The following is a 10,203-nucleotide window of genomic DNA, read 5'->3' as shown; positions in this document are numbered from 1 at the left end:
TGAGTCTTGTTCATCTCCAGGCATTGCTAGTGAATGTTAGTTTGAATACAGCAGCATGTTACTAGAATCCCATTCTCTAGTTCTTCCAGAGAGTGCTGCGTGTAACATTTGGTAGATAGTGTATCATGTATGCCCCACCCCAGTGTTGCCTACTGGGTTAGGCCCTGGCTATGCGTCAGCCCAGGGACAGCTGTGGGATCTCTCCTCAATGCTTAATCTATTCTTAAGGTAGGTTCCTATCACTTCTTGGCCTCCTGTGAGCTAAGATCAAGTGTAATTGCTGCACTAGTCTGATACTCAAGCTGAAATGGATTTAAATGGCAGTGTGTAGTGGAGGGTGCACCCCTGTTCAAAAGCGGACTTGAATCCTTATGATACCCTTGTAATTAGCTTCCCACTGGCCAGCTTCCCCTCTGTTCTACCAGCCCACATGTGGCCCACCTCAGAAATCAGTCACAAGAGCTAAGACTAAGACACAGGATCTTTATTGATCTATAAATAACATCCATCATATCAAGCCAATATACAGCACTGTGCAGTCCAGTTAATGCTTTGCAGAGAACTGTCCCAGCTCTTCCTGTCCCAATGTCACCCAGGAGGTGATACCATCAGGAACATTCAGGTGTGCTGGGTATGGATAGGTTGAGACTGATCCACACCTAGCCTCTGCTGGGTGCTGGAACCTGGGTGGGAGGGGAGCTCTCCGGGTCTGGCTTCTCCCATCAGGAGGTGCAACTGGGAGGGCTGCAGGCTTCTAGCTGCATCCAGTCTCAGACCCTGCAGTAGCACTTCCTGCAGGGCCCCCAGCTTTGGGAAAGCAAGGGAGTGAAAGGACCAATGTGCAGGGTGTTACCTTTCAGACTGGACAACTTGTGAAGAGGTTCAGACTGTGGGGAAATGCCCTGCCCCAGCTCAGGGACCGCAGAGGAGATGGGAACACTGTAGGCCAATCTTTTCAAAAAGGCTGTGCTAATGCAGTGTCACTGTTTTTCACTACCCAGGTCAAGAAGACCAGGCCCTGGTCAGATTTGCTGCTGAGCACATGCAGCTCCAGGTGGAGTCAAGAGGAGTGTTGCATGCTCAGCACCTTTGTCTGTTTTCTCTAGTTGGGCACCCAAAATGAGTGTTCATACTTGGAAAGCTTCTTCCTCTTTCATTTCAAGAATTTTCTCCTCAGATCTTGACTTCCCTCATACAAGGAGACTGGGACAGCAGTGGGAAGCTCACAGCTACTGTAGCCCCAACCTTTCAGCACAAGAGGTAGAATAGGAAGCAGTGCGGGGCAGCCGGCTTCCTGGCCACATCCCACATAGTGCAGTGATGGTGTCTGCCAGCAGGTGGTGCTGTAGGGACACAGGATGAGTATCTGTCTTCCCTGCGGAGTTACACTGAGCTCTTGCTCTTTCCTTACCCCTGCTCCCTGCCTGCCTACCCACAGAGCTCTTGGAGTCAAGCTCAGTGGTGCTCACAACTTTGCTCTGGTAAAAGATTGCTGTCCACTTTTCTGTGAGGACACAGATAAACCACCCAAATGCTGAGAGTCCTCCCATGTCTGCCCACAATCCCCCACCTAGTTGCAGAAGGATCACAGAATCACAAAGAAGTAGGGCTGGAAGGGACCTTCAGAGATCATCAAATCCAAGACCTGCCAAAGGCAGAATCATCCCTAACCAAACCACCCTATACAAATCCAGTGTCCAACCGACTAGTAAAATTAAAAACTCAATCCTGACACAAGCACAAGGTATAACACCCTAACCTGCCACAGGTAAGGCAGGGGGACAATGGTGGCCAATATCTGGCTGCTGAGAGGGTTGTAAAAATGCACTCAAGGATAAATCAGTTCATTCACAATTCCCAGGGAAGGTGTCACAGGGTGTGTCAGTTTAGTGCAGTGCTAAAAGCCATGAGACACACTTGCAGAGTGCATAGTGCCACAGGCAGCGGGCACAGCAGCTGTGAGAACTCCATCAATTGGGGGGCACTTTGCACAGTGGCTGCTTATCCCCCTGTGTGCCCAGCCAGGGTGCTCAGATCTGGCTGCCAGGCCCTGGGTAACTTTGCAGTGAAGCCACAGCCTGGAAGGATTGAGGAAGGGAAGGTTGTGGTGGGGATTTCCTACCAACCCTGATCTTTCCCAGGGATCAGCAGGTGGATGTGCTGACCAGGGGATGGATAGGGGCCATCTGCCATTAGAGGGTTGGCCTTATCTCAGGACACAAGGACTCAAGGCTGAAGAAGAGAAGAGGAGAAAAAGTGAGTGGGACAGAAAGAGAGAGCAACTGTAGGACCAGGATTTTCAGAGTCTTCAGCTTGTTTGTGATCTCTGCTCCTACCCACTTCAGAGTCCCAGGGTCCTGAAGGCGTCTCGTAAGTCATCTACTTCGTATAGGGGCTGCACAGAGAGGGGAGGAGAGACAGGTCAGCTTTGTGGGGACAGAGATTTCACAGGGACAGATGGGCATGAGAAGGGGGAGGGAAGGGCACTGATGAGTCTAGGAGGAGAGAGGTGTGTGTTCAGGGCAAAGGAAGTGAAAAAGGAGTGAAGAAGTGAGGGGGTGGGGAGAGCATGTATAGGAGAGACAAAGGGGAAAAATGGAGAACAAGGGTGCAGCAGCAAAGAAGAAATGGTGAGGGAGAGGGGAGAGCATGAAAGCTGGTGGCGGGGAAGGGCAGCAGGCAGAGGAATGATCCTTACCAAGAGGATCCGTCTTAGCTTCCTGGTGAGATGGACAGAGTTCTCGTGCAGCCCCTCCCAGGCCTTGAAAGTCCTTTCCCGGTTCTCCACAAAGGTATTCCAGCAGTAGAAGTAATCTGCCCAGGGCAGAAAGCACAAGTACCAGGGTCAGGGCCACCTTGGGTAGGACCTGGCTTCCCCAGGGATCCCTACAGGCCCTTGCCCACATATCCTCCCCCTCCAGATCCTCTCCCATCTCACCCCATGCTTCTCCCCCCTTCTCAGCTCCCTTCTCCCCACCTGCCCATCCCACCTTTGAAGGTCATGATGGCAATGTGGGCCCCGGCACGGTGCAGACGCCGCAGCCCCTCTGGCTCAGCGTTACGTCCCTCGCAGAAGTACAGGCGTGCAACGAAGATGCGCAGTGTCAGGTTGGGGTAGGCCCGCAGGAAGTCAGCCACATGCCTGGCGCAGTCATAGCAGGGGCTCCATGAGGTAAACCAAGTGACCCGGTAGCAACGCCCTGGATCCAGGTCCCAGGCAGAGATATAGCGCAGGAAGAGCACCTCCACATGGCAGCCCGACTGGGGCAGAGAGCAGAGAGTGAGGCACAGTGTGGCAGGGTGGGCAGAAACCAGAGGGGAAAAGGGCCTAGTGGGCATGAAAGAGCACAGATAGGAGCTGCCAGCTGCCAGTGGCACAGACCAGTGTCACACAGAAGTCACACAGGTCACAGGTCCTCCTAAGCCTCGCAGATCCTCAGCCTAGCATGGTTAATGGGCACATTTCTAGATCCACAAGCATACACAGGGTTGATGTTGCCACCATCCTCTCCAGCTGCTTCTGACTCCCCATGCTGGGTGGAGTAAGGACAACCTTTGGTATGAGGGCAGCATGGGGTTCAAGCTCATACCTCTGGGTGGGAGGGAGTGAAATGGCTTCACCACTCTCTCATCAATCCCAGCTTGGAGGAGTGCACCGAGGGATACTGGGTGGGAGGGCAGCAAGAAGGGCAGCAGGGGAGGCATGCTTGGTGGTGTGCGGAGACAGAGAGGTACAAAGGTGAGCTGGTGTGTTGGGGCAGGGGGTGGCAGTGGGCCAAGAGAGGACTGTGGATGGCAGACAAGTGGGGTGGGTAATCTGGACAGACTAGTGCCCACCTTGTTGCGCAGGTATCCAAAGTCCAGAGAACAGGAGGTGGCACTGTCCCGGCGCTTCACCACATAGCACATATAGGTCTCGTGCCGGCCCTTGGCCCAGCGCAGGTTCTTGAAGTTATAAAGAAATTTCTTCTGCTTCATCAGGAGGCTGTGGGGGTGGAAGGAAGAGGAACCATACCAGCATGTCCTGGAGCAGGAGAGCACTGTACCCCTGTCCAGTGCCCTGGCAGGACTGTGCTTCTGCTCCCTGCACCTTTGTTCTGAGGCCCTGCTGTGCCCCAATGCTGTCCTGACCTGCACTTGGTCCAGAGATAGAAGTGAGGGGTAGGGAGGGGTGTCATTTTGAGGGGGAATGGAAATAATTCATAGTGTAGAATTCAGTCAAACAGAAACTAAGAGGGGGAGGGCAGGGATCTGAAATAGCCTGCATGTGTCCAGAGGGCGTGGGCAGGACAGGAGGGACCTGCAAAGCGGGGAATAAATGGGGATGTATCTCAGAGCCTGGGAAATCTGGGTCCATGACTGCAGAGATGTTTCCGAACTGTGTGACTCCATCCATCCAAACTAGACCTGGACACAGCTAATGCTGGCCACACCCTGATGCACCCAGTGGAAAAACAGATATTGTGGCATGAGGCATCCAGGGGAGGCAGAATGGGAGTATTAGCACTCAGGCTAAAGCCCTCCCATTAGATCCCCTGTGATAACCCACTGAGGGGTGGGGAGACTGGTTTGGGACCTAATGCCTGAAGATACCTCTACCTGCAGGGTTCCCCTGCCCTGGGTGGGCCCCATTGTGGGGACACCGCAGGAAGAGGAGGAAGTCAAAGCCCCCATGTGGGGGTGCAGCAGCAGCAGCAGAAGCAGCAGCTCTACACAGCTGTGCTTGCTGTGGTGAAATGTGTGCCTTTCCCACAGCAATGCAAAACAGAAGTGAATGGGTTAAAAATAATCCTGGCCTGTCACCTCCTTCCTCTAAAAGGGGCCCATGCAGTTTTATCTGCTTCTGGGCTTGGGACACTAAGAGGGCAGTGGGTGGGGACAAAATCTAGGAGAGAGGGGTTCAGCTCCGGTGTCTATTGTTCACTGTGTTGGAGTGGGGGCTCTCTGCCTGAAACCAGTTTGAGTCTCTGCAACAACTACAGATCCCACCATTACACAGACACAGATAGACATACACACACATACGCATGCACTTTTTTTGCCCACTGAACCCAAATCTCTGAGCATCTCATCTACATTTGAAATCAAAATGACAAACCCTTTCTGCCAGCACATCCATGCATTCCTGCCCATCACACACACAGAGAACAGCCATGCTGTACAAACATATACTCGTTTGCACATCATCACACCTTCTCACAGTCCTCACCCCTCCATTGCACGTCAGTGCATGTACATGCACATCCCCTTCTTTTGCATGCAGTGTACCTGCCTTCACCCCTGCCATGCTTCCTGCCTGACACAGCAGCGCCTCCCCTGTGCATACTGACACAAAAATCCCTCCCTCCCTGGGCACACCCTGTCTCACAGATGCATGCAACTCTCCCTCACACACAACCTTTTTTCTTCCCATCCAATTCTCAATCTGACATGCAAGATAATACCATACATTACAGGTGGAACATGCACACATACTCATGTATCCCAGTTTCTGCTTTATACCCTTAAACTCATAGCCATGTGTAAAGCACTGAATGCATTATGTTATTCAGTTTAGATATAGATAAGACCCAACTATTGCTAGCTGCAAGGGGAGTTGTTTCTTCCTCTTCCAGGATATTAGTTTGGGCCCAGAGGCTAGAAATAGACGTCTCCAAATTAAGTGGATCAGTGCTGTCACAATGTATCATGGCACAGCTGATGGGCTGATCCGCTTCATGGGGCCAAACACATATCTCCTCTGCCCCACCCTTGATAGTGCAGGATAAGAGGAGATGTGATCTCCCCAATTTCCCTGTTCAGCAAGACTTGTCCCCCAGGATCACTGGGGACAGGTGTGACTGAGTGTGAAAAGAGGGGCTTTTCCCTGCCCAATTGGACCCGCTGTCCCATGATCGTGGGGGAGTGGGTCTGGCTAAGCAGGTAACCCTGGCTTCCCTGCTTATGGAGAGGCACACTGAGATTCCCTCAAGCCCCTAGAGCATGTGCCCAGGGTGGCAGGAGAGTGAGAGCAGCTTAGGCTTCTTGTGCACTTCCTCCACAAAGTTAACAGGCACCCACTGCAAATAAAGCAGCAGAGTCTATTACTAGCTTTTGTGGTGCCACTAATTTTCCTTCCATGCAGTGTGTCAAAAGGTATCAGCATCCATTTGCTCAGCATTTGTGCATCCATAACAATTTTTATGGTGACACAAATAAGATGTCAGGAGACATCTGTTTCTACTCAGAGAGCAACTGAGCCACTCTGCCAATGCCATCCTCCCCTGTAGCACCAGCCTGAGGCGCTGCAGTCAGCACTGACTTGGGAGAGTGCCTTCTATCATATTACTGGGTTTGTGGTTGTAGCTGTATCACTCTAAGGACATAAGCAGGCAAGTTTCTTTGAGTAGACGAGATATCTTTTATTAGATACTCGGTGTAATAAGCGATATCACATTCTACCATATTACCCACCCCACTCCCTTTAGCGCAGCACCTCCTAGCAAGAAGCCCCTCCTAAACCACCCACCCCCTGCAGCACAGCACCCACTAGCACCACCCTGGGCCATTGCAGCCAGCACTTGGCCAAAGGAAAGACGTAAGCTACTGAACACATGACATCAATCCCAGCACCAGCAGGGAGGTTCTTGGGGGTTCCCTAGGTAGGCACTGCCCCAGGCCAACACTGCTTAATTAACAAGGTCCATCAACACTTACATGACCCCTTCTCTGTCTCTGCTGTCCCCTACTCTTTGATTCCGACTTGTTCGCCTGTCCCGTTCTCTCTTCCCTCATCTCCCCTTTCTTATCACTCTTGCTTTCTTTCCTACTTGTTTCGCTTTCACTCGGGTTGCTCACATTCCTCCTCCAGCTCTCCCTGGAATGCGCACATGCACTCACACACGCACACACAGATGTTCTAGCTCTAGATTACAAAGTACTAATTAAATGACCCATGGCTCATTTCAGGATTTTTCAGTTTCAGCTGCGGGTTACCGCAGGGGGGTGTATACGTGCGTGTGCGTGGAATTATTCCCCTTAATACGAGAAGGAGGCAGGGAGGGGATGCCCCTTCTACCCTGCCTCCTGTGTGACTGATGCTCAGGTGCCCAGGGAGTATAACCTTTGCTGTTACCTATGAAGGGGCAGGTATAACACTCAAGACATAGTACTAAGGTCTTAGCTGAGGTCAGTCATAACAGGGGCATAACTACCAGGGTGGTAGGGGCTGGGCCGGTTGTGGCTGTGGCAGCAGCTGCTGTTCTTATACCCCTCTAAATGTGCACCCAGGGCTGGTACCCCATTTGCCCACCCCTCATTACAATGCTGCACTACAAGGGGCAGAACACAGGAGCTGAGGGGATTACAGAAAATCTTTGTGAACAATATTGTGAAAAACCATGGGCAATGGGAACATTTTATGAAAAAAAAAAGGAAATTGTAAACAAATGTGAAAAATCATGAAAAACACGAACAATTTATGAAAAAAGCCCTGTATAAAGAACCTGAAAATTTTCAGTTCTGCAGGTTTTGAGAAGGAAGGAGTGTCTTTTTTCACTTGATTTGTGTGTGTGAATCTTTCTGTAAAAATTTTCTCTTTCAAATTGTTTCCTTTTTGTTTCCCCCTTTCTTTTTTCCTCCCCTGTTTCATCTTATTTCTCCTTTTAACAATTCTGCCCCCAAATAGAGCAGCTACTTATTTTGGTGCCCTAGCATGTCATTCCTCCACACAGGTGCAGGCAGTTTAATTCAAACCTTTGGTGCATGAGTGCTCTTTAATGACCAAGGAGAACTCCCTTGCCCTTGCTGAACCCTGCTCAGTTGACAGTAACTCTAGGAGGTGCCCACATCTAGTGGGAGCTTGCTCCCTGGCTTTAACCTCTTAGTTTCTGCCAGGGTTGCCTGGGTCATCTCCATGCATATTTTAAACCCCTTCCTCTAGCAGAATCCCCTGGGAAATCAAGGCAAGAGAGAGAATCCAGAAAGAGCTTATGTGAGCTCCAAGGTAGAAAGGAATATTTTTAGTTGAAAATGGGTAGGACATAGAGGGCTATGGGAATCTGGGGTGGCATGTGCCTGGGTACCAGCATATGGACTGAACTCAAGAACAGGAAACAGAGCAAATGGAGAGAGAGAGAGGGGGACTGGAGGGACAGGGGCTGAGATGCTTGAGTGATAGACAGCAGGTGCCTAAGATCCTTCCCTGAATCTTTGCCACCTTCTGTTTCTTTCTCTCTGTCTGTCTGCGTTTCGTACGAGAATATGAGAAAGTAACAGAACAGGGCAGACAGAGAGTAGGGAGAAATGATAGAAAGAGAGAGAGATAAACATGTCATGAGGGACAGTCAGAGAGAGAAAGAATGACAGAGACCCAGAGACGGAGGGATGAGGGCAAGACAGAGAGAGGATGGGGGGAGCAGGGGCCTGAGTCAGATGAAGAGAGGGAGAGCTGGCAGGCAGCTGCACAAGGCAGATTTTAGTGCAGAGGGAGAAGTCCTGAGCTTTGCTATGAGCAAGAGGTTGGAGCACTGTTTTTTACCTGTCCATGGCTGCCGGGGGTCTCTCTCAGTGTGGCGGGGGGACCCCGGGAGGATGGTGGAGTGACCCTGCTCACTTGTTCCGTCTGAACAGCTCTGTGGCTTGGCGCACAGAAGTGAGAGCTGCCCTGGGTGTCCCTCCCTCATTTGCCACCCCCACACAGCATCTCCCCCCAGGTTCAGCCTGGTTTGGGTAGGGGAGGAGTTAGCAGTCTTCAAGACCTCACGAGTGGGTGAGGAAAGAGTTAAAATTTAAAGGGGCATCAGTTCTAAAAGATGCTGAACCCTGATTGGCTGCTTCCCCACAGTGTGCTGATCATTGGTCCCCTGCCACCTCTGATCGACCATAATAAGTTGATATTAATACTATAAAAAGTCAGAAAGCATTGTCTAGTGGTTAGAAAGGACCAGGAGGCAGTCAGCCATAGACTCACTGTGTAACTTTGAACAAAACCATGTAAACTCTCTGTGCCTCAGTTTCCCCATCTGTGCAATGACATTTACCCACCTTGTGGGGATGGTGGGGGATGCATCATAGAGTGTCATTTACTAGCATCTGAAAAGCTTTCATGGAAAGAAGAGAGGGAACTGGTTCCCAACTAGTTCCTGATCTGCATTGTTCTCCTCTGTGTTTCCCCTGCTTCCAAAAAGGAGAATGCAGGGCTTTTCAGACCAAAAGTAGACTTTGCTTTCCAGATGCTGAGAAGCAGTTGCCTCTGGGGTGGGACATAGCCACTGGGTCACAACACACAGCGGCATTACAGTTGAGCACAGGAGCTGTCTCCAAAGTAGGATGCAACAGAGATTTAGAGTAAGGGACATGAAAAAGTTCCCATTAGGTAATCTAGGGTTTGAATTTGCAGCGCGTTAGCAACTGTGCAGTAACTGGGCATGTTCCTGGGTTTTCCTCGTGGTAAATGTGAGATAGAAGCCCCTCAATGAAAAGGGGGCAAGCTACTTCACACCTGGTGCGGAGTCAGAGCAGGCAGGTTGCAGACGTGATAGGTTTGTGCTTTCCCTTAACCTGGAGTGACCTGCTTGTGCATCTGTGCCTTCTGTGAGGCAAAGCACAGTCTGCAGTGATGCAGTTTACTCTGCAGCATGACACCTCGATGTGATGCTTGTGGGTACAGTGTAAATATGAAAGATAAATAATAAGACTCAAAATTACACAGCTTTATGCAAAAAAGCCCAAGGGATCTCTCCTGGCTAAGGGCCCAGTCCCTCTGTTTACAGTGTGTGCATACACCACAGCTGGGGGAGACATCTGCTTGCAGGCTATTCAGGGCAGGGTCAGGGCCAAGAGCCTCAATGCCACATCTCAGGAAGATGGTGGATGAGTCTGTTGACCGCTCTGCTTGTTTAGAATCACAGCCCTGGCACCGTACATATCCACTCTGTGCTTTGCAACCAGAGTTCCCTGCCTTGACGTCTAATAGCCTCGAGCCTTCAGCCATATCCACATCCCCCAGAAGGGCCTCAGCACCTGGCAGGATTGTGCCTCACCCTGGAGACAGCATGGGAAGCCAAGACTTGGACAGCAGTCCAATTCAGGGAGAATGTGGAGAGGCCAGTTGGAAGATCTCTCTGACATGATACCTCTTCCTCCTCCTTTTCTCCCAACAAAGCATCCCAAGTCCTACCCACTGCCTGAGGATGGAGAAACATCCTCAGTGGAAGGACAGGA

General features: G+C 50.9%; 1 protein-coding gene across 2 annotated transcripts; it reads right to left on the bottom strand.

The window, feature by feature from the left end:
• Positions 1-469: 469 nt before the first annotated feature.
• Positions 470-8,612, bottom strand: AICDA (activation induced cytidine deaminase). Of its 2 annotated transcripts, none has more exons than XM_019482314.1 (5): positions 8,519-8,612; positions 3,838-3,985; positions 2,991-3,261; positions 2,699-2,814; positions 470-2,395 (listed from the first exon to the last, which is right to left on the bottom strand). In XM_019482314.1, exons 1-5 carry the CDS (start codon positions 8,524-8,526, stop codon positions 2,342-2,344), a joined length of 597 nt encoding a protein of 198 aa, XP_019337859.1. In that variant the 5' UTR covers positions 8,527-8,612; the 3' UTR covers positions 470-2,341. The 2 variants fall into 2 exon arrangements, with proteins under 2 accessions (XP_019337859.1, XP_059582758.1); XM_059726775.1 differs by lacking the exon at positions 8,519-8,612 and adding an exon at positions 6,697-6,836.
• Positions 8,613-10,203: the final 1,591 nt, after the last annotated feature.

Source organism: Alligator mississippiensis, chromosome 4 (genome assembly GCF_030867095.1).
Source record: "Alligator mississippiensis isolate rAllMis1 chromosome 4, rAllMis1, whole genome shotgun sequence".
NCBI lineage: Eukaryota > Metazoa > Chordata > Crocodylia > Alligatoridae > Alligator > Alligator mississippiensis.
The sequence above is the reverse complement of the archived record's forward strand: the minus strand, read 5'-3'. Positions and strand labels throughout refer to the sequence as shown.